Below are 24,611 nucleotides of genomic sequence, written 5' to 3' on the forward strand. Positions count from 1 at the left end.
GATATTGGGGTGGGTTATTGGCCCTGGTCTACCCTCAGTTTTAAATTGGAGTTAATGGCTATCCATATACTCATAACTAACATTAGTAAGCCAACTTAGCTCTTGAGCACTCGTTTTTTGGCTTCATTAGAGGGAGAAAGACAGGTTATTTTAGCTCAGCATCATTTAATGTTTCTGAAACCTTGTAAGCCTGTAATAGTTTTTCTTATGATACCAGTAATTTTCAGGTTTTTTTTTTTTTTTTTTTTCAAAAACATGACCTCAAAGCCTGTATTTTCCTTCTGCCTGAGTGTAGAAATGGTTGTCAGATCACTATTAACCCATCGTTTGCTTTCATTATTTGAGCTCAAATGGGAGGCCAATTTGAATGTGAGCATCTCATTTATTGTTCTCTGAGTAATTCCATGAAAATGACGTTCTTCAGAGCACGGGTTAAATTATAGGCTGTCAGCAGTGGGAGTTCTGCTGTCAGCTGTGCTTGCTGGAGTGTGCTCCGACAGCAAGGTGGTTTGTGTGTTAGCAGTCTTGTCTGGAATGAGTGTGGAAACGTGTTTGCACAAATGCCATTGGATTGATTATTCTCCCTCTATAAGCACTTTCTCTCAGACAGCCCAGTAAAATGGAATAATTATAACCTCTTGGGGGCTTTGGTTTAAAATGTATGAGAAAGGAGACCCTTATGCTTCTTCCCAAGTTCTCTTTCTCTGTGGCTGTAAGAACCCTCAGTAACTTACACTCCTTGATTTGCTCAGAGCACTGTGTACCTCACCTGGCCGTGTTTTGTAAAAGGACTATATTCTTATCGGGATATGATTTCCTTTTTCCTTCTCTTCCAGAAAATATAAAAAGAGTTTTAAATGTTTCTTGTTTAGCTATTTGAAACAAGTGCAAACGAAGTGACTCTGAAGATAGGTAATGCACTCTTTGTTATTGAATGGATAGTAGTGTGAATCCATGCAGCAGGGTTTAAACTAGATGACTTCAAGATCTCTGTCATTTTCAGTGGTGATTGTCATCTATCCTTCATTTTCCTTTTGCATCATACAACACTTTATATTATATATTCATATTCTCCAAATATTTTGTAACAATCTATGGATTTTTACCCTGTAAAAGCAAAGCACTTTTTTTTTAATTTAAGTAATGTTAGCACCATTTTTAGAGCAGTGACAGAAATAAAGGTGCCAAAGAAGTATTTATCTACTAAGAAATGCAACTTTTTATACTGTGTTCACAGTTTTGCTAATTGATTCCTTTTTGACTAGAGTGTGAATATGACAGATGTCAACGGACAGACTCCTCTCATGCTGTCGGCTTACAAAGTAATTGGGTGAGTGTTACTGGATCCTCTCAGTCTGCTTCTTGGTTCCTATGAACCTCTGTAAATATATTCTCAAGTATTTTTGGCCCGTAAGATGCTGAAGATTTTCCACGTGGGCATGAGGAGCTATACTTAGAATAGACCATCGAGTATATTTTCTCTTGGTAGCTTTGATGGAAAAGTTTGAAAGTTAACTGAGATCATATTCCTTAGCATATACCCCTTAATTAATTGACTGATTCTTCCTTTGGACCTGAAGACATGACAAATTTAAATGTTCTCCTAATCACAGATCTCTATGATAAACCCACTTTTCTAACAGCAGTGAATTTGAGGTTCTTTGCTATTTCTGACTGCTGTGGAAACACTGATAGAGCTGGTACATAACGAGAGTCTGTTACAGGGTACGGTCAGAGGCATATCTGCTCAACTGAAACACATGTTTACTGTTTAATTTTACAGCACTTAGTATCAGCCAAGGTTAAATTGACAGTTTTTTAAAAATATTAATCACTAAATAAAACAGCAACATGAAGAAATTTTTTCTTATCCCTTGTATTACTGTCTAAATTGTGTCATGGATACAGTAAGCTGCCATTTAAGGGCTATCTTTCTTTTTTCTTTGATCTTTCCTGTTAATAACTAGACTAGATCCCTTAGTTCTTCAGAGTGCTTGCTGGTCAATGATACACTAATCTTAAAAATTCTCTCTTTGCAATTTCTTCTTGTATCTTCATCCTTACTAATGCTTTGTGGTATTGTTACTATTTTGAGACAGGCCAGAACCGACTGGATTTCTTTTAAAGTTTAATCCCTCTCTCAGTGTTGTTGATAAAACACATCAGAACACTCCACTTCACTGGGCAGTTTCAGCAGGAAATGTCAGTGCAGTTGATAAGCTTTTGGAAGCTGGTTCTAGCCTGGACATCCGAAATGCTAAGGTATGGCCTGGTATTCTCTTTAGTTCATTATATCTTCAATTAAAAGATGGGTATTTAATGTACTCGTAATTGGCTATTCATTTGGGGTTTAGGTACCACAAGATAAATATTAACAATAATAACTACTCTTAAAATAAACGTGTCGAGTCTATGATTCTGGTGAAAAGGTGTTTTAATACCTGTAATATATTTAAAAATATAAATATAATTTATTATAATTTTTTATTTATTTTTTTTTTTTTTAGGGAGAAACACCTCTTGATATGGCTCTACAAAGTAAAAACCAGCTCATTATTCACATGCTAAGAACAGAGGCCAAGATGAGAGCCAACAAAAAGTTTCGGCTTTGGCGATGGCTGCACAAATGCGAGGTATTGTGTGATATGAGTTTTTAGCCTTTGTCTTTAGGGCAGTAGAGAAGACTAGAGGTTCAACTTTGTGCTGCAGTGGATCTGCTATTAGCATTTTTCATATGCATTGCATAGCCCAAAGTAAGAAATAGGGCATTTCACTGGTTGTTCAATGTTAATTCTCAGGTAGATGGCACCAAACTATATGTTACTAGTTGATATTTGCTAATTAACTTAAGGAATGAATTGAAATGCAAACTGGGTTTGATTGCACCTACTTGAGCACAGTTCAGTGTCCAGTATATGTTTGCACTGTGAAGTTTCTGTCCTACCTGCCTGTGACTGAGCCTCCTCATCTCCTTAGGTAGTTCTTCCTTCCTTCCTGTCTTCATGGTGCGTGTCATATCCTTTATTCATGCTAGTGTCCTTGTGGCTGGTCCTACTGTCAGTATGTCTCTAGAACCTGACCTCATCACGTCACAAATGCCACATTAGTCCAGCCCCATTAGTCTTGATGTAGATTTATTTTCCTATTGAAAAATCACATTTTTTAAACTTAACAATTCCTCTCTATAGTGTTCCAAACTTAAAGTAGGCTAAACAGTTGAAAAGGAAAAAAAAAAAAGGAAAAGTTTAGGAACTTTTAGCTTTTTCTCATAAATGGCTAAGAAAACTAAGCCATAGTTGTATGAATATAATTCACAGTGATAAAATGGATATTTGGTTGATGAATACTTTTGTTCTCAAATACTGTCTTTTCAAGAAATATTAATAGTTATACTTTCTGATTAGCAGATTGAAGATTTTACATAGAAAGTAACTATGAGTGCTGTGCTTAATTGTCAGTTGGGGTAAAGTAGGGAGAGGACTCTCCAACTTCTTTGAATTCAGTATGCCAAGATTCTGTCTTTCTACCTATTCTTCTTTTCTACCTATTAGTCCCCTAAGAGGCATCTGCATCTTGACATCCCCCAGATTTCTCTCTTCAGCATAGACCATCTAGATTGCTTAACTCAATGCCTATTCAGCTCATCCAATCGGTGTCCAATAGACATTGCAGTATAGCACATCAGAAAGTATCCCATAGGCATCTGCAGGTAGCACACTAGAACCAGAATTCCTGTTCTCTTCCTTCCCACCTTCACTCATCTTCACATCTCAGTAGGAGCACTCCAAATGGCTGCTCTGTCTACCCCTTATTCACATTGGTGTGGTTCTGGTTGGTCCTGCCTTTCATTTATAGATAGAATTTGACCCCCCACGTCCCCAATGCCATGTTAGTACAGCAGATGAGTCCTTGAAAATCTAAGTCATATTTACTTCAAATTCCCAGATATCTTCCCATTTGTCTAGAGTAAAACCTAAATCCTGACAGCTGCCTGCTGTCTTAGTTAGGGTTTCTATTGCTGTAGTAAAACACCATAACCAAAAGCAGCTTAGGTGGGGGAAGTTTATTCTCTTAACTTCACAGTCCTTCCTCAGTCCTTCTTCACAGTCCTTCCTCAGAAAAAGTCTGGCAGGAAATCGGAGTAGGAAAGTGGAGGTAGGAACTGATACAGAGGCTGTATGGGAGTGCTGCTTTTTCCCTTGTTCCCCCTCACTTGCTCAGCTTGCTTTCCTGTGACATATAGGACCACCTGCCCAGGTTTGGTACTTCCCACGGTGGTCTGGGCCCTCCTACATCAATCATCCATCCTAACAATGCCCCATCTGCCAATCTAGTGAGGACATTTTCTCAGTTTAGGTTTCCTCTTCCCAAATCACCTAGCTGTGTCAGGTTGACCTAGAACTAGCTAGCACACCTGCTAGGCTCCACATGTTCCAGTTTTTATGTACTTTTAATATTTCTGTTTGTCTTCACAGCTGGAATTTCAGCTTCATGAAAGAAAGCCTTTCAGTTTATTGTGTGTAGAACAGCATCACACAAAGTGTGCCCCCAGTAAATAAATAGTGTGGTTCATATAGAAGACTGTTATGTCCAAGATTTACAGTTGTGATGTTCACATTTATTTCTCTCTGTTCTGAAATAATTTTGTGGTTATATTATATAGTTCTAAATTTATTTTTATATCAGTTAAGTTAGAACTGGAAACATTTTGAAGACTTGATGCCATTTGAAATTATCTCCTTCCAGATGCATGAGTAAAAGTAGAAGAAAATACGGCAAAATGCATTTTCCTCTTTGCTATTTCAAAAACCCAGCACTGAAATGCTTGCATGTGGAGCCCAGTACCACTACCCATGGCCTGTTGGCTCCAGGTTTCATTCCTTTAACATTGTCAAAGTAAGCTGAAGCATTAGCGTCCTAAAAAATATTTTAATCTTTGACCCCCCCCACCCCAGTCCCAAGCTCCCCTCCCTTGTTTTTGCTTTGCTGAAGCTTTCCCCAGGTTTTCAGCCTGGTTTTCCAATCAGTCTGTCTTAGTTACATTTGGGAATCAGCTTTGTTCTTAACCTTGACTGTTTGTCTTGGCTGAGCTTCTGCTCCTTTCTGCTTTCATTGTCTTGAGGAAGTTCCTCTTTTACTGCTTTTCCACCTATGTGCAGATTACTCTAAAGACTTGCAAAAAGCTAGGCCCATTGTGCAGACTGCCTCCTGCATCTGCCCTGAGTGCCCACAGCCATTCACAGTCCCACATGCTCCAAACCACGCTCAGCTCTTTCAGGACTATTTCTCTGGCATTCTTAGCAAGGTGCAGTTACTATAGCCCTTCAGTTTAGTCTGGATTGTATTGATTTGGTAGTCCATTTCGTTGCTTTATTCTTGGTGATGTAGAATACTAACTAAAAGCAAGTATTTTTAATTTTTATTATCACCTTCCTTTTAAAAATGTCATTTTTATGGGAAAAAAGCTGAAAAATGTCATTAAGCAAAATTTGTAAGATTGTCTCTATTGTATAAATCAATCATTTTTTAAATTTGACAGCAATTTGAAGAAAATGTGTTAGTTTCATTAAGTTGTACTGTACTTACGAAGTAGTTCTTGTACTGAACTAATTATTGTTATGAGTGCCCTCATAAAGTTCTAAAACTCTGATTTCTCCATAGCTCTTCCTGCTGCTAATACTCTCTATGATCACCCTGTGGACCGTTGGATACATCCTGAACTTCAATTCAGATTCTTGGCTTTTAAAGGGATGTCTTCTAGTAGCATTGTTTTTCCTGACATCTTTGTTTCCAAGGTGTGTATATTAGTATTTGCAAGGCTAGTTATTGCATTTCCAATGTAACTACTTACTTCTGTTCTCTATCAGCTGGAACTGCAAATTGATGTTAAGCATAAATATTACTGAACCATGTGACAGCATCCTCAGGATGGTAGGAAGAAAGGGTTTGGTGGCATAGCTTTGGGCTGAAAGCAAATTGTTCAGCCCAGTAGTGTGGTTGAGCTGACCATTGGTGGGAAGTAAATAATGTGGGCCACACATTTTATCATTTAGTTTATCAGCAATGGAGAGAGTTCTGTAACCATTTTATGTCTTGAAGCATTTACTCATTTTTTTCTCATTTATCTTTAAATTCATTTTACACGAGTTATTTTTTTCTACTTGACTGTTTTTAGGTAAAGCAGCCTGTTTATAATGAGGGGAGGTAATGAAACAGTAAATACATTGTAGTTCTCTTTAAAGCTAACACACAGAGAAATATGCATGCTTATACTGATGAATCATATGGCCTGGATCCAGGTTTAGCCTTAACACATACCAGTCTGATCTCAGACAAGCTGCTTTTTCTCTCTGTGCCTCAGTTTCTTCATCTATAAGTGAGGATAATTGTAGTAATGCCCAGTTCATGGCTAATGCATATAAATGGTTATCTGGTACAGAATCTGTACTTGTAATTAATCCTGTCACATCACAGTCTCTTTCCTGCCTTATTAACAGGGTGTCAGTTCCTCACATGAGTGTGGGTGTCATCCTTAAGTCTCTCACATCCTTGGTTCTCCCCTTGCCTTCACTCCCAACATTTATCCTGCCAAGCCTAGCTGGTCTCCTGGCTTCACCCCTATAGTGTACCCACATAGTACTCAGGCAGATCCATTTCTGCACTATATTCTTGTTAAAGTCTCCTTAAGGCTTGGTGTTATGCTCAGAATAAAAACCAGGTTCCCTCCCTGGTGCCTCATCTCCCTTCTCCATGCCTACATTGTACTCCACCTTCTTTCTGCTTCCGGAACACCACATTGTTTCGACCTGAGCCTTGCTGGTGCCCTGGCCTCAAGTGTTTGATGCTGGATCATTTTGTAACTGGAGAACCCACCCAGGCCAGGGTTCAAGTCTGCTGCATCATCCATTGTACTCTCTTCATAGCAGCTTCCTAGTCTACAAAGCCCATTAAAGTAGGCCTTGTCTCTGCTTCTGAACATTTTTCATTCACTGAGACACAATGTAACAAAAGGATCCTTAGGGAAGATCTGGAAGGAAGTGCCTACTATGGTCTGCTACTATGAGTGTATCCCAGAGTTGTCCTGCTACCAGCACTTTCTGGAATAAGCATGTACTGCTTTTTGTCATTTAAAAAAAGGCAATAATAGAGAAGTCTTTACTTAGTCACCCAAAGACCAAGAGAGTTAGGTGCAGACAAATAGAATTTAAATGTGGAATAAAAGTCTACATTTCTAAAACGTAGCAAAGTACCTACAATTGATTAAGAAATTACTTAAAATTTCTAATTTCCCATGGATATTTAAATATATTTTAAGCTAAGTAACAAGAATCTGTCATTAGTTTTTTCTGGGTTTTTAAGACACACTAAGGGCTAGCTAGTAATTTATACTCACTCATAACAGAACCATTTATTTAGCTATTATGTTTTTATTTAAATCCAAATTATTAAAGAATGACTATAGGAATAACTTTGGTTTGATAACTGCATGAGGTTTTTAATTGCTATGATTGGCATGTGAATACCTTTCAAATATGAGTCCAGTGCATGTGGCAGGTTGGTCCACTGCCTTATTTTTCTTGTATTTCTCTAGAGTTTCAGTTTTATGGAGGTGAGCAGCTGCAAGATTCTGTTGTTACTCAGTTACAGGGGTGGCTGCTTCTTGATCCAGGTGGCTATGTGATGCCTATCACAAATAACAAGCTCTTGTAGATTTGAGATTTCATTGAACCATTTAATTAGACCAAACGCAGTCTTTTTCCCTGTAAAAAATCTTAGTTCAGACATGGAGGTTGCAGCAAACAGACTCCATTCTTTCCTATTGTAGCATGTACCTGGTGCCAGGTTGAGGTCCTTGGTTCTTCTTAGATATACTTTTATCTTAATTATGGCTATGGTCCTCATGGCATTTTTTTTCCTTTGAACTAAACCTTTTAAAGGTTCCTGTTCTAGGCACCAGTTGCCAGCCCTGGCTTCCTCTCTACTCTCTTTTTTTAAAATCCAATACTAGCTATTTCTGATGGAAATTTTAAGATGTATCTGGGTGAATTATATTTGTTTATAAGGTGACTATATTGAGTTTGATATAGAAGACATTTCTATCTTTTACTTTTGAAAGTAGTACTGACCTTTTGAACAAGTTACACAGCTCATCAGGCTGCCTGCTGTAGGCGTGAGTTTGTTAGTGTTGTGGGGACTACTGTCCTTTTAGCTGTTGTGTATTTTCATGTGTGACTGCTTCTGAAGCCAGCTCAGAGTCAGAGTGCTAAGGTTCTGTACACCTGCTATTTCATAAACATAAAGCTACCCTCTTGATAAAAGCTTGCTTACAAGTGAAGGTGAATTTCCAAGTATTTACAGTTTTATATTTTGGTATATTTAAAAATTATATTTTAAAAATATGATATATCACAATGGAAATACAAACTATTCATTGAAAATGTATTTTTTTTTCTATGAATGAAATAGTTATGAGTAGCTTAGAGGAACTGGAATGTGTACTTTTGGAAGGTTATTGTACAGTTTTCTCATGTGCAAGAATAAACTGACAGGGAAGAAAGTTGCTGCTGGTGTAACTGTCATTGTTATTGGGGAATTAGAACTGAATTAACATGAATCATACCTATGCTTTACTTCACTAATATGCTTTCTCCTTTTCTTTCCAGGTTTTTGGTTGGCTATAAGAACCTTGTGTACTTACCAACAGTCTTTCTGCTAAGTTCCATTTTTTGGATATTTATGACTTGGTTCATCTTATTCTTTCCTGATATCCTTTAAGCTTAGATGAAATGCATATCTTATTATACTTTCAAAAACTACTAATGCCAGCTGGGCATGGTGGCACATGCCTTTAATCCCAGCACTCAGGAGGCAGAGGCAGGGAGATCTCTATGGGTTCTAAGCCAGCCTGGCCTATAAAGTGAGTCCAGGATAGCCAGGGCTAGTTACATTGAAAAACCCTAGCTCCAAAAACCAAAACAAAACAGAATTATTATATCCATTTGTAACAGCATACACATGACCAGTCTTCATCTCTTTCCAGACTTCCTTCTTTGTCTTTGCTGTGAAGCCATTGAAACACTGCTTTGCTTATATGACAGGAAGAAGTGTGGGGGGAAGAATTGTGCTTTTTAGCTTATTGCCTTACTTTCTATGTTCTTTGTCTCTTTCTGATAATGGCATTTCTGAAAAGAAGAGGGTGCTTATCGAGGAAATGCATAAGGGAAACTTTCCCATGGGGACAGTTAGGATGGCATATGAGTTTTCAGAGTGCAGACATCTACAGCCCTTTTGCCACATTTTTGCTTTAATACTCTTTTACTATTTCTAAGTTTTATTTCTAATATGGGTTATTTTCCTTTAACCTAAATGAAAGCATAAGTAGCAATAGATATCACTATTGATATCTAAAGGATAGAGGTATAAATAAATACCTCTAACCTTTGTCCTGTAATTACTAGGATTTGGTGACGCTTTTAATTAACACTAGCTTTGTTATCTCCACTTAAGACTAGCACAGTTTTTATCAGGTCATTTACAGGTGACCCAGTATTCATAGAGGCTAGAACAGTGGACATTGTATTGAAATGGGGTGATTGATACTTTTATGTCACTAAACATACAGGTTTTAATAAATTTTGAAATTTACAGGTTTTAATAAATTTTTAAAGTATAAGCAACTTCAGTTATTCTAGATTTTATACATCAGATTATTTTGATTTTGCAGAATCAAAAATAAACAAGACATAAAAATCCCATCATAGTTTATTAACCTCATTTGCAGAAATTCTCACTTGACTGTAAACTAGGAACTACCTGGTACTTGTAAAGGTGTATTATATTAGGAGAATTGATTTTCATAGCTAGATAGAATCTTAAAAGTGTCACGAGGAACTCAAATGCCAAACATGGAGGCACCAGTTTGAACATGCTAGTCTGAAGGCATGTGAGCCAGTAGGTGGCACACTCACTCAAGTCTAGTATTGCATGCTGTTGGTACTGCCATGTGAATTATCTGCTGTTTTGCTGTAACATAGCCCAAATATTTAGACTTGTCTTTCTCAGGCTGCCAATTAGGATTAGCACAGGGCTTCTGTCCCGTGTCCTGTGTTCTCTTATGGGCAAGTTACTTAACCTCACCAAGTCTGTGTTTTTGTCAATTGGGGACAATATCAAACTCTTGGGGAACCTGCAAGGATTATTATGCTATGGTGTATAAAGAACTGGACACAGTCATCACTATTAAACTGGCATTTATAAATAACACTTTATGTTTTAGGGACAACTCAGTGATTATTTTCTTTAGGTTCTTTTATGTGTGCAGTAAGTGATATATTTGGATTTTATGAGAAGGATCATGACTCAAGCTACAATTAAGACTTGGAAAGAAGTGATGAGCCACTGAGCGCTTCCTTTATGACACTGGCTATCCTTAAGTCTAAGTGCTAGATAGGTCGGTGTAAAGCCCTGGATGATTTCAGAGTCAGCTGTACAGATGACTTAGTTTTTAGGTCAAATAGCAGATAATCAGAGGAGTTTGCTGTCCTGATACATGCCTGTGATTCCAGCACTTAGGAGATGAGGTAGGAGAATGGAAAGCTTGAGGCTAACTTGGGCTACACAATGAGTTCAGGTCCAGCACAAACCCCTAGGTGTGGTAACCAGCAGAAAAGGAAGAAAAGAGGGAAGAGAGAATTGAGAGCTTTGAATGAAGGTTTGGTGTGGCTAGTGACTGAGCTTTCAAGAAAGCTGACCTGTTTAGTAGTAGTACAAGAACTTACGTATCCATGCAGAGGACAACACTCTGTCATTGTCCTTTCACCTGGTCAGTATGTACCCAAAGCATGTTGCTCTCTAGAATTCTGTTCTTTTGGAGAAAACAGTAGATAACACAAAGGAGCATGACTGGTACACTGCTTAGTAGGGAACAGTATTGCTGCTGTCCCAGGTTCAGATGCTGGAAGAGGGTCATTTGGAATGACACTGTCACTCTAGAGCCATTTAGACATAAATATTAAATAGGTGGAGGAATAAATAAACTTATGTAGGGCAGATCTAAAGGAGAGCAGTAGTGTTGACTACAGAATCCAACAAATGAAGCCAGTTGGTCATGTTCTGGAAGAGCAGGCATTAGCCCAGCATTTGCAGTAGAGCCTACTTCCCAGCAGACAAGGGAAGCCAACACATCTACAGATACCTGTATTATAAAGTCTAAGTGCCATAGAGGGAGCATCCCTGGGTTCAGGAAAGGATGAAGTCTTTCTACAAATCTGAAAAGACAAGAGAAAGAACAAAGGTGAGTCTTAAAGGCAGTTAGAACATCCTAAAAGTCTGGCTTTGGAAGAGGCAGTAGGAAGTGTTTGTAGTTACCATGGAAGCAAGCCATCTGTTTGCCTTTCATGTGATGAGAGAGGTGGAGTGCCTTTTATTTGGGAAAGGAAATCTAGTGATGTTCCTAAGAGTAGTCTTAATTAGTGGAGACACCAAGTTCAGTTAGCGGGAAAACCCTGTGGTGACTGAACCAAATGAATTTTAAGAGTCTAATGTATAAGTTACTGGAACGTGTGTTCCTCTTACTTCATTCAAAGTAAGCTTTGTTAAAGTTCAGTTTCTTACAACTTATCTCGCCTCTATCTCTTCCTTAGAACCAGCCCCATTTATAGATTAATTGTGCTAAACTAAGTGTCTTAGGGTTTCTATTGCTGTGAAAAAACATCGTGACCAAAAACAACTTGGGGAGGAAACCGTTTATTTCAGCTTTTAGTTTGTTGTCCATCTTCCAGGGAAGTCAGGGTAGACCTGGAGGCAGGGGCTGATCCAGAGGCCATGGAACAGTACTGTTTATTGCCTTGCTTAACCTTTTTCTCTTCCTTATTTCTCTCCCTCTCCACTTTTTTCTGTTTAATTTCATTTTATTTTTTGTTTAATCCTTGAGGTGATATTTACTAAGTTGTTCAACTACCCCAAGTTAACTTCAACTCAAAAACCTACTGCCTTAGCCTTCCAGGTGTTGACATTCAGCACAAAGTTCAGTTTCCAACTTTGAGTAGTAAGAATTGAGCGTCTGTTTTATGGCCTCTGAGGTTAATAGAAGGTAGCTTGATAACACCTTGTAAGGCAGTACTCACTGTGTCGGGCCAATAACATTTACACTGGGCAAAGTCAGGGTTACTACTGTCTCATTGACTTATTACTGCACACTCATTTCCTCTCTGGAGCAAAATGGTACTTTGTATTTTTAAAAAGTACCACTTTAAAAGTATTTTAAAGTGGACAGGTTTTAATCCTTATAGTCCTTTTCAGCATTAACTTACTCATATCAACAGCCTTTCCCAAATAGTATATAATATATACTCATTCGCAAGGAGGACTTTTTTATTTATTAGTTTTTTTTTTTTACTTAATTCACTTTATATCCCACTCACTGCCCCCCTCCCAGTTACCCCCTCCCACATTCTCTCCCTCCGTCTCTCCTCCCCTTCTCCCTGCCTGGATATCCCCCTACATCAAGTCTTGTGAGGCTAAGCCCATCGTCTCCCACTGAGGCCAGACAAGGCAGCCTCATATGCTACTCCAATAGCTTTTGGGATAACCCCACCCCCAAACCCCACTTGTTCGGGACCAACATGAAGACCAAGCTGCACATCTGCTACATATATGGGGGGAGGCCTAGGTCCAGCCCATGTATTTTCTTTGGTTGGTGGTTCAGTCTCTTGAGAGCTCCAAAGGTCCAGGTTGATCTTCCTATGAAGTTCCTATCATTTAGAGGCTATAATCCTTCCTCCTCTTCTTCCATAGGAGTCCTCAAGCTCCATCCACTGTTTGACTGTGGGTATCTGCATCTGTCTTAAGTCAACTACTGGGTGGAGCCTCTCAGAGGACAGCCTTGCTAAACTCCTTTCTGCTAGCATAACAGAGTATCATTAATAGTATCAGGGATTGGTGCTTGCCTATTGGATGGATCTAAAGTTGGGTCGGTTATTGGTTGGCCATTCCCTCAGTTTCTGCTCCATCTTCTGCATTTCTTGTAGATAGGATAGATTTTGGGTCGAAAGTTTTGTGGGTGGGTTGGTTTCCCTATCACTCTATTGGTGTTCCTGCCTGGCTACAGCAAATGACCTTTTCAGTTTCCATATCCTCGATGCTGTGAATCTCACAGCTAAAGGCACCTCCATTGATTCTTGGGTTCCTCCCATATCCCAAGTCTCTGTGTCTCTTCTTGGAGATGCCCCCTACCTCCTCAGCCCTGCCAGTTGCAGATTCTCATTCATTTTCATTGCCATCTGGCCATCAGGAGGGCAATTTTAATTCAGAACAGATACAAGGGCAGGTTCCTAACCTCTAGTAAGAAACTCATGTAGGCACTTATCTACTTTACAGGTAAAGTACATTGAAATCTCAGACCCAAGTGCATTTTTTTGAATTGTCTTGTGAAAAAGATCAGAGGATATTTTTCTGGATGGTCTGAGGAAAGCCATAGTTACACCTTGAGAAGTTATATTTGGAAGGCTTGGATGTTTCTAGTCTTCAGGATGGTTGCTGGCTTTCCTTAGTATTTAAAATGGGCTTCAATAGTGAAGAAGCATTAGTTATTGACTAACCAGGAGCAAATTTCTGTAGGATTAGAACATGGAAGAGGGACATTTTGGGTGGTGTGTGTACATAGGAAAGTTTAGAGGTTCATGGGGACAATGATAACATTTGCTTACTTACACATGATACTTTTCTCAGTAGAGGTCGGTTGTGTTCCTTAACGTGGCTTTAACATGCAGCAGGCAGCCCTTTCTATTTTGCTTTTATTTTCAGCATCATGGCCTTTCTCTATTTTTTCTACAAGACTTGGGCAACTGATCCAGGCTTCACTAAGGCTTCAGAAGAAGAGAGGAAAGTGGTGAGTCTTCTCTTATGTTTTTCTGAGAGATGCAGCCATGCTGGCCTTTGGCACAACTACATCTATACTGTCTGCCACTTAATAGGTACAATATGAATGTGGGCAGATTAGATCATCAAAATGAAATTTCTACACAGTTACACTTTTTCATTTGTATGCAACACTTTTTAGAAACACCATTTTCTGTAAGAAGTGATCCCTCATCAGACTGTTTTAGGCTTGAGTTTTGTTGTTGGATCTCTCTCTTCATTACAATTTTAGTCTTGAATGCCTGCCTGAGTGTCCAAGTGATAATACTGTACCTTAGCAGATTTCTGCTCCCTAATACCTGAGAAGATACCCCCTTCTCTTCCTCAAGTGTGAAGTTGCCAGAGGCATGGCCTCTTTGCAGCTGTTCCTGGGGTGTAGAAGTTAGGGAGAACCTTGTCTTCTACCACCTAACACCTGTCCTGAAAGGCCCAGGCCTGTGCTTATAGCTGTCAGCTTGGATGCTTATCCATGAGTTTAGTTTCTTTTTTGATGAATGGTATTCGTGTGTGTCTGTGAGTGTCTGTGTTTCTTTCTTAGTCTGAGCAAGCTGTAACTGGGAGGTGCATGCCATTTATGAGAAGGTGGCAAGGGGTATGGAAGTTTAATTTTTTGCAGTCAGATTTCATGGCCACTGCCTAAAAGAACACCTTGAAAAGAAGAGAATGACTGGGTTGGGAGTATCCACGTTGCTCTTCTGCCTCCTTCTGAATCTGGAGGTGGCACAAAAGCTGCACGAATGGCACATGACTATGGATAACACTGCTCAGTTAAATGCAATGCACCCTCAGATCGGCATTTGTCTTTCAGAATATCGTCACCCTCGCAGAGACCGGCTCTCTGGACTTCAGAACATTTTGCACATCATGTCTTGTGAGTCTCTTGTTAATACTTTGTTTTCCATAGTAAGGGCAATTTCTTAGTAGCATTGGTTATGTAGTACGCTTTTATTTGATCCTCATGGTATGCACGTGCACTTTCCTTTTTACCTGGTTCTAATTTTGTATTTCTGTCAGACCAGCTTTCCACTATGAGCATATGAAAGAATATTTATACTCATGAAGCTCTCTGTGGCTAATCTCTGTAACTTATCCATAGAGCCTTATGTTTGCCTTTCCTGTCGTGAAGTCTATGTTAGAATTCACTGCCAGTCAGAAGCACCTTATCATCTCAAAACTACATACTGACACCTCTTATTTTGCAGTTGAGTTGAGGCTTAGAAAGGAGTAAATGATTAGAAAAACCTGAAGTGGAACTGTGATTTCCATTTTCTTATTCCAGTGCTCATACTGAGTGTGGCACTGCCTGAGTTTCCCTTAGGCAGTATGAACAACCTCTGAATTCAGTTCTCTCTTAGTGAAGGCTCATTCCTGTCACATACAGAAATAAATATTAGTAAGGCCTTCCACAGCTTCTGAGTGACTGGATCATCTATTTAGGATTATTTGTGCCAGTCTTCTATGATGTCAAATTAAAGTTTTGCTATGATCTGTTGCTGCTAAAGACCATTTTTGCTTAGGCTTCTCTTAATTGCCCTCAGATAAGGAAGCCTCTAAGATCACTCCACTGCCACGTGTGCAACTCTTGTGTGGCTCGCTTTGATCAGCACTGCTTTTGGACTGGACGCTGCATAGGTGAGAGACTTAATTTTTTACTTAACCTCTGTGGTGAAGTTAAGCATATGTATAGTTATGAATGTGATGCACAAAGAAAATGGAAAGCCATTCAAGAGCTCCATTTTGTAGCTCTTCAAGTGTCTTTACAGTAAAGACTTAGGAAGTAACTAACAGATTGTTAATGACAGTTATTGTCAATTGTGTAGTATTTTGGAGATTATAAAATATTTTCAGATGTGATGTCTGATTTGATCATTGGGACACACCTGTGAGATTGTTATTGCTGTCTGCATTGCAGAGCAAAGGGTGTAAGTAATTGAGATCATCTTTGTCATATTAGTTCTCCACACCAAATGCCACACCCTTTCCTTAGGTTGTGACTTAACTTTCTTTCTTCTCCACCTGCCTCCTTCAGTGCTCAGATGGGAGATGAGCCAAAGTTAAAAGGATCTGTGAATTGTTTTCACTAAGGACTTGCTTTTATCCCCCTGAGGAACCTGAGGCTACAGATCAGGCAGATTCCTGTGATACAGTTCTCTTTTCTTCTGGGGATGGGGTCCCAATCTTCCTGGGCCCCATTCTGTCATAAAGATTAAATGATTGATACTCTGCCATTTAAATTGAATGACAGCAGGGAAACCGTCATAAGGGCTCAACTACTGTGTGTTTATCAAATTATAGTCAACAGTATTTCCATCTGCATAGTCCTATATAGGCCTATGAAGTGAGAGAGGTCTTATCTCTTCTTGCTATTACAAGTGAGACTGTGGGATCAGAGAAACCCAGTGACTTTGCCGCAGTAACACAGCTAGTAATCATAAACAAGGGATATTTGTTGCAGTGTGTATTGGTGGTACTGAATATTCCTGCTTCTGAAGAAAAGGAGACTGGTGTGGTAGTAACTAACGATCCTTTATGTTGTTAGCAGCAAAATGCTGCCACATTCACCACCAAGCATCTAACATATTGTAGGAAGAGGTTTGGTTACCCATCACCCCTTCCTTCTACAGCCATTTTGTAGGCTGTGGTTTCTCCTCTGCTGTTTCTAGTGTCCACCAAGGTTGATGTGTACTTGCTGCTCCTCACATTTGCTGTTTCTGTTCCCTTTCAAGTTAGTCTTTGATGTCCCTAAATGCATTCCATGGTAAAGAAACCAGATGTGATTTCGCCTGCTACGTCCCACTAACAGTGTAAGCCAGTCCAGTGCTGGGTTTGCCTAATTAACTTTGCTCTATGCAAACTGTCATTTTCTAGGCTAGTAGGGAATATTAGTTAACATGGACATCTGACTCTTATCAGAGCTGTCTCATTTAGTAGTATTCAAAAGCAAAGCAAGCCTTATTTCTGTTTACTTAGAAATTTTTTTGGTAGAAAAGGAGTATTGTCTAGGGAGTCGCTAGGAAAAGAAAATATCAAATGTTTTCTTTCTTTCTGACTCAGGTTTTGGCAACCATCATCATTACATCTTCTTCTTGCTCTCCCTTTCCATGGTGTGTGACTGGATCATATATGGATCTTTTGTCTGTAAGTATGAATGTTTCTTATAAACTCATGCACCCATACCGAGTTTTTGTTTTGTTTTGTTTTGTTTTGTTTTGTTTTTTGTGAGCCCTTGTCTGTCACACTCTGGCCAGTGTGTAAACCATACCTCCTAGTGAACAAATGAACACTTAGAAAGAATACCTGGATAAATCTGAGTGGTCAAAATAGAAATTGATTATGTCGAGTATAGGCTTACCCTCCTGTGAAGAGAAACCAGCTGCCAGAGTGCAAAGCACTTTACTTTAGTGAGTAAAGAAGAGAGGAAAGGAAGAGGCTGGGGGTGGGGGTGGGGGACGGGAAGGATAATGGTCACAGTAAATTAAAGAGCAAAGCTCTGCGTATAGGCCATTTGAGAAGAATCAAATTAAAACCAAGAAACCAGGGGAAAGCTGCCAGTGGAAAAGTTGGAAAGAAAATATTAGCTCACTTGTTCTGCAGTCCAGGAACAGAAATTAACCTTCAGTAGTGTTCAATAAAGGTGCCTAGATATTATGCAGGGCTGTTCTGGAATGACTGGTAAAGGACAGGGTTTAAATTGAAGCCTAAAGAATGTTGGTGAACTCTTGAGAATTGTGTAACTACACTCTTCATGTCCTGAAGTGGGTGTCCTAGGGGAAGAACCTATAGTGCTAGCATTTATTTATCCAAGTGTTTAGAACTTTAGGCTGTAACTATTTGTTTATGTATTTTGAAGACTGAGGATACTTAGTTATGGACTTGATCTTTTCACATCTGGTTTCCCCTCTGGTTTGTGGCTCCTGGTGTCCTAGCTTATTGCTATGAACTGAAATCCTAAGAAGCACAGTGTTTTCTTTTTGCCTCCACCTCCCAAACCTCAGCACTGTTGTCCTCTCATGCTGTCTCTTTTCAGCATCTCTACTTCCTGTTGAAATGTAGGGTTTATGGGGGAGGGGTGTTTTTTGTTGTCTTCTATCTACTTTTTGTTGGTGGCTGGGGTGATAGGAGGGAGATAACTTGCACGAATCAGTTCTCTCTTTCCACCATATATGCTTCAGGGACCAAACTCGGATCATTGGGCTTGGCATCAACAGCCTTAAGCAACAAGCCAGTCACCAGCACTAAGACACTAGTTCTACACTCTTCCCTGACTCCCACTTCCCTTTCTACAAGCAGCCTCAGTTACAGATTCTATTTTGTTTGAGTTTTCTTGTTTGGAGGTTGCTAGTATCTGTATGGACTCCATTGCTTTGTACTCTGATATAAGCATAGTGCAGGCTTCAGCCCCTGCCAGACACTTTTCCTCCTGATATGTTGGGTGTTTGTTTTCTAGAAAGTGCTTTATAAAAACATAACCATGGCGGGCTCAGACAGGTCTAATACAGTGAGCTCAGTCCTTATTCACTTCCATAGCAGCCCTGAGCATTTTTAACCATCTTAGATTATGTCTTTTAGCAAAAATATTAAAGGTCTTAACAGTTTCCTGACAGCTGCCTTCTTAGGCTTGACCACAAGCCTGTTCTTGGAAACCTTTTAAGTTGGCCCGTGGACCAGCTTGTCTCTTGGACTTGGCAAGCCAAAAGGAACCAGACGTCGCACCACCCTTGTCTCTCCTCACTAAAAATAATCTTGTTATTTGGTGTCAGGGTCTAGCACTAGACCATGCTGATAAGGATGCAGCAATTTTCCATCACATTCAATCTTCCCACGTTGTTTTTTTTTTTTTTTTTTTTTTTAAATGACAGACATTTTTTTTCCCTTCTTTGATTTCTTTTTCTGGCTTTGACCAGTTTTCATACAATATTTTGTGAGGAGTTACATTGACTTATACTTCTGTAGCCCAGCTGAGCATGCTTTGTCACCAATGAAGGTATTAAGTCATTTATTGTTTCTCCAGATAGTAAGCACAAGTTTGTGCTCCGTTTCTCTTAATATGGCCTCATTGCCACCCCTCCTTCTTTGTCTACCACTCATGTTATCACTAAAGTTGTGCTTTATAACCTCCTCACTGTTAGCTGTTTCTGTCTCAGCACAGCCTCTATCCACTTTGTCTTTTGTGAGGTCTTTTTTAAAAGTAGAAAGGTGAATCAGAAAGTCAACATCCTACAGGTTACAGGGAAAAAGATACTAGATCCTATCAGGAAGGGATGTGTAAGTGCCAGAGCTACCTAGAGATGAGAATGACTGGTGTGGAACAATAAGTACTCTCTGTCATGAAAGGAGGTGAATTTGGATGGAAGGGAAGTGGGGGAGAATTGAGAGGGGTAACCATAATGTGAGAAAAAAAGTCTCTTTTTAGTAAAGGGCTGGGGGTGGGGAGCAAGTTCCCTGTCATTAGCCATTGACTACCAAGGAAGGCTACATTAGCATGGATTAAATTGTTATTGTTACCTTGCATAACATAATGTAGATGACCACTTGCAGCCATATCTTTGATAGTAAGTTTAAAGTCAGTGTGAGTGCTTCACTGTTGGTGGTGCTGTTATTTAAAAAAAAAAAAATCCCAGGCAAGAGGTAGCAGAAGAAATCCATAAGCTAAAAGAGGCTAGCTATTCTCCTCCCCATTCAACTCTTTCTTCCACCTGCTGTGGAAATTATATTCTTTTTTTTCTTTTTTCTTTTTTCTTTTTTCTTTTTTTTTTTCCCCATCAGGTGCATAGGATCCCTCTTCCTTTGCTGCCCTAATGAGAAGTTCTAACATGTATCATTTGCTTTAATGTGTTGCCCTGATTGTTACTCGGCTCTTAGGGTGCTTTAGGCATACATTCATAAAGATGGTTTGAATTCAGAAAAGAGAAATAGATATTCAAGATGAAAATGGACAGTCTTGGACTCATCTTCTTTCTGTCCCAGGAGATGCTTGTGCTGCTTTAGGGGAATGTCTGAAACTGCTTACAGATTGTCAGAGAATCCTCAATGCACAAATCTGCAGATTCTCATTTCAGAAGTAATCTACCCTTTATGTACTGTCACAGTGCACAGGACCCGCATGACTTTGAAGATCTGTTTCCTTGAAGGAGTTTCTGCTGCTCCTTACCTGTTTTCTTCTTGCAGCTGCTCTCAGTTCATGGGTCAGGGTTCAGAATTATGGCCACTCTTTTTTAATTGGCATGTAGATTCCCTGGAGAAAAAAGTGGGCAGTTAGTGTTTAATCTTGCTCTTTATCCGTGTGCTAGACCAATCTGTCTTGTGAGGCCCTTTATCCTGATCTTTCTTTGTAAGAGGACTATGAACCAGGCTGATGGCAGAGCTACACCAAACCTGGCTCTCTATCATAGGTTGTGTCCTGAAGGTATTTGGATTGTGTGTTATGTATTGTGCCCGTAGCAATCCCTGTTCCTCTGAATATTCCGTGTTTATATTTAATCCTGTGTTTAATCCATAACTTCCCGTAAAGAAGATAACTTCGATGTCATCATCTGCAGTTGTCAAGCCCTTAAAAATTTCTGGCCAATGTATTTTACGGTTAGTATGCTAAGTGAAGTTTTTCTGGGCCCTTTTTATTTGTATCCTTTTTCTGTGACAGCTGCTGTGGTGCCATCAAAGCCTCACAACCATGCGGCCTATTCTTGTTGCCTGTAGCTGAGCTGGCATTTAGAAAGTAAACTTCTGAGTTGGATTTCTGCTTTTGTTTTGGTTGTTTTGCTTTACTTTTGATGCGTAGGTCTTAGACCAGGAGCACATGTATGGTAAGGATACTTTCCATTCTGAGGTACTCTCCACATCCCTAAAGTTGAATTAGGACCTATTAGCGCTGTTGTTGCTCCCTAAGTAGAACTATATAATCTTTATCTTCTTGGAGGATAACTAGTTTTTTGACATTGTTAATAATGTTTTTTTTTTCCCCATGTGGATTTACAGACTGGTCAAATCATTGTGCCACGACATTCAAGGAAGATGGACTGTGGACCTACCTCAATCAGATAGTGGCCTGTTCTCCCTGGGTTTTGTATATCTTCATGCTAGCAGCTTTCCATTTCTCATGGTCAACATTTTTATTAATAAATCAACTCTTTCAGGTATTTCTCATATGCTTCTGAATGACATTTTCAGTGACTAATAGTTGGGTAGAAAGACTTGACTTTAAAATCTGAAGACCAGCATCCAGTTCCATCTCCAGGGCTCCCTCTGTGAGTCTAGCATGCCATCTCCCACTCTTCATTATTAGTTTCCTTGTCTGTAAGATGAGGACAGTAATGTCTATCTGCTCTCACAGGCAGCTTAAAGGCTAGAATAATAAATTGTGGAGGCTGTACCTACTCAGGAATGGTCTAATCTGGCCTTTTAATTTTTGGTACAGAAAACTGAATTGAGTTGCTCAGAGTTGCCCAGCAAGTGTAGACTTGGTTCTTCTAACAGTCCCATTCAGGCTTCTTTTCATCTTATGTTTAAGCTATATAGTGTGTGAAAACATGGTATAAACTGTAAAGTATTATGCAAATTCGAAGCAGTTATTTTCCTTCAATTCTTTTGATTCTGTTACCTTATACAATGCTTAAGTAGATGCAAGAGAGGGGAAGATGAAAGACAGGTCACTAACCAGTGGACAGAGTGAACACATTGAAAACATTGAGGGCAATAACAGCCTCAGTTTTCTGCAGAGCTTCCTCCCCCTGTCCTGTGTCTCATTACTTTGGGACTAAGTGATCACTTTTAGCCAGTTTTTAATACCGGGGTTTAGAATATTATTCAGCAAAAGCAGAGCAGATCCCACTTATATGGGGGAAATAATGATAGATGTGAGAGGGCAAGAGAAGGAAGTCAGACAAATGCTGAGGAAAGGGATTAATTAACCCTGACAGACGTGAGCATCCTCCTTATCTTGACATCAGCTGCTCAGGTAGTCAGAGTCAGTGTCATCAGGGAGTGCTCACATAGTTAATACTAACATTTATAAGCATACATCCCAAGACATTTACACATGCACACTTGAGATAGGGAGCATGCCCGAGGAGTAGCTCTATTTTATAGATGAGGAAACAACTTCTCTCAGAGGTCTTGCTTCTGGCCAGAGGCTCAGTGATAGGGAGCTGTATGAGTTCAGACATCCTTAATAGCTAAGGTGTGCACGGAGTCACAACACCTGTAACGCAAGCTCTCAAGAAGTTAAAGCATGATAATGAGAAGTTGAAGGTCAGTTTGGGCTGCATAGCAAAACCTGTCTCCAAAACAAACAGGTGATAGATAGCATTCATATTTAAAGAAAGATTGATATATTTGTCTGTACTGAGAAAGAAAAATGGTCTGAAGGTTTCAGAAAATTTTTACAAACAAGAATTGCACAATTGTTTAAGGAACTAAACAATTCAGTTCTTTAAAAACTTTGATTTTCTAAATATTGTGATTTTAGATACTTTTATCTTCATTATACCAAACTGAGCAAATAGGCTGCTGGTTAGGGATAGAATCTGTGTCCTCACACTGACTTGCCAGTCCCAGCTCTGCCTGTCTCTGGCTTGCCTTGGTCTACTTGCTTTGCCTCTCTGATCCTCAGCATGCATCTTAGATATTTCTCTCATACCCTTAACATAGTATGATGAGGGTGACTGATAACTCCATTATACAGATTGGAAATTGATACTTGGGATGTTTCAAGGTTTAGATTAGCTAACCCTGTGAACTGCTGTGGTCTATAATGATTTCAGAATTTCTTAATCACCTTAGTCCTTATGCTTCAAATTTATAACTTTGGATGTGCTTCCCTTTGGTGTATTAGCCTTTTTAAGGAAAAGCTCAGAACTCAAAACTGTGATAATTGCACTGATACTACCTTGCCCTTTTTCACTTGTTCAACAAATGTGAGTTCCTGTGTTGAAATCTAAATATGGCCATAAGACATGACTGGAATTAGTGAAACGGTATTTTATAATTCCGAGTCAATGTGCAGTGCTTTCTTGAGTGTTAATAAAATCTAGACAGTAAGTCTAACCGTTATATTTACTTGGTGAAATACAGGGTAAGGGTGTGACTCTTTGTCCTCAATGTGATCTTTTGCTAGAAGTCTGTGGCTGTTGTCTTTATAGAATACTAAACAGTTGCCACCATCCTATAATGCACTTTTAAGAATAGTAGAGCCATGATGTTGTAATTCTTAATTCCATGTTATCATTCTTATAATTCCATCTTTTTCAGATTGCATTTCTGGGCCTAACCTCCCATGAGAGAATCAGCCTCTTAAAGCAAAGCAGGCACATGAAACAGACATTGTCTCTCAGGAAAACACCATACAAGTAAGTGAATTCGCATCTGGTCATCAAGTCTTTGGAAGATTCCCAGCTACTGGTTTCCTGACCCAGTTCTATTTTCTAGCCTGTCTTATAGAGCTGAGCCCATCTTTCTTAGAAGCCTCAAGGTTAGGTTTTAAGTGATAAGGTCATATGCCCGATGGTGTCAGGAATTCAGTCTACTAGACTCAGTGCAAATACAAGTTACTTTGAAGTTTTGCCAAGATGGGGATTCTCCAGTTGAACCAAGTGATCACAAGGTTCTGTGTTGCTGGCAAGGAGTCAGTATGAGATAATGAAGCATGTGGCTGACAAGCCAGGGTCAGGGTTCTCTGTAGAAAGCATCAGGTGATGTGCTTTGCCAGAACTTGAGCATGGCCTTCTAGCCCCAGTAATTCTTTTATTTCTCTTTGTAACATGCCCACCTGGGTCAGGGAAAAACTACATTTTTAGATTTGGAATATGTCTCCTTAGAACTTTGGCTCTGTAAAACCTGTTCCCAATTTGAAAATTAGAGTGCTTTGTAGGAACTCTGATCTTGTGATGTGAAAGACCAGGCTTTGAAGCTTATCTTCCTGCTACCTACATCAGTGTCTTGGAGGCTGGGCGTGTGGCAGAGGTGAACCAGAGCCCTCAAGAGACTGGAGCACTCACTGCCTATATCATGAGCAGTCTGTTTCAAAGCCTTCTCTCAGTGTTTGGCTGTTAGACAAAGGAATCAGAGACTGGTTTGAGATTACAGTGTTTTTATGGATTTATGGAGGAGAGAAGAGATGGCCACGACCAGGACTGGAGAGTAGTGGAAAGCTGGTGATGATCACTTCAAACTGGCAGTTATAAGTCTATGTCTTGGTGGTTTAGCTAGAGGAATGAATATTTACTTTATTGAAGTCTAGAAGCAGGCCAGGTGGTCGTGCATGCCTCTAATCCCTAACATTCCTAAAGTACAAAAGTCCTGTGGTGGAGGTAGAAGAGATGTACATCAGGCAGGGTCTGATAGAGAATGAAGGGAGGGCAGTCTGAGGCCTAGAGAAGCCTCCATGGAGCAGCACACATGAGAGCTGAGCCTTATTTGCTAAGGATAAGAACATGAGACCAAGGAACTGAAGACCTTAGAGTCACTTTGAGGCTAACCTCCAAATTCCTGTCCAAATCAAGATCTTACTTCTTTGCCCACTTGTTAGCTTTACTCAGTAACATTTCTTGAGCTTGACCCTGTGATTGCTAGCATGTCTCCCCACTGTCACTCAGTCAGTTCCACACCTGCAGCCCTTTTCCTGGAAAGACGTTCTCTGGTTAGGCTAGTCCTTTACAGACAGCAGCATGATGCTCGTGTAGAGCCGTTCTAACAGCAGA

General features: G+C 39.6%; 1 protein-coding gene across 2 annotated transcripts in view; it reads left to right on the forward strand.

Annotated features, from left to right (window-relative positions):
- Zdhhc13 (zDHHC palmitoyltransferase 13) overlaps positions 1-24,611 on the forward strand; it is a 38,938-nt gene that overhangs the window by 12,905 nt on the left and 1,422 nt on the right. For both annotated transcript variants that reach the window (XM_034493387.1, XM_076934850.1), the window contains exons 6-16: positions 1,266-1,330; positions 2,100-2,262; positions 2,508-2,633; positions 5,662-5,795; positions 8,664-8,764; positions 13,764-13,888; positions 14,726-14,788; positions 15,456-15,549; positions 16,972-17,055; positions 20,893-21,050; positions 23,164-23,261. In XM_034493387.1, the coding sequence (XP_034349278.1) occupies positions 1,266-1,330; positions 2,100-2,262; positions 2,508-2,633; positions 5,662-5,795; positions 8,664-8,764; positions 13,764-13,888; positions 14,726-14,788; positions 15,456-15,549; positions 16,972-17,055; positions 20,893-21,050; positions 23,164-23,261 (1,211 nt within the window). The remainder of the gene's footprint in view (positions 1-1,265; positions 1,331-2,099; positions 2,263-2,507; positions 2,634-5,661; positions 5,796-8,663; positions 8,765-13,763; positions 13,889-14,725; positions 14,789-15,455; positions 15,550-16,971; positions 17,056-20,892; positions 21,051-23,163; positions 23,262-24,611) is intronic.

This window comes from Arvicanthis niloticus, chromosome 1 (genome assembly GCF_011762505.2).
Source record: "Arvicanthis niloticus isolate mArvNil1 chromosome 1, mArvNil1.pat.X, whole genome shotgun sequence".
NCBI classification, from domain to species: Eukaryota; Metazoa; Chordata; class Mammalia; order Rodentia; family Muridae; genus Arvicanthis; species Arvicanthis niloticus.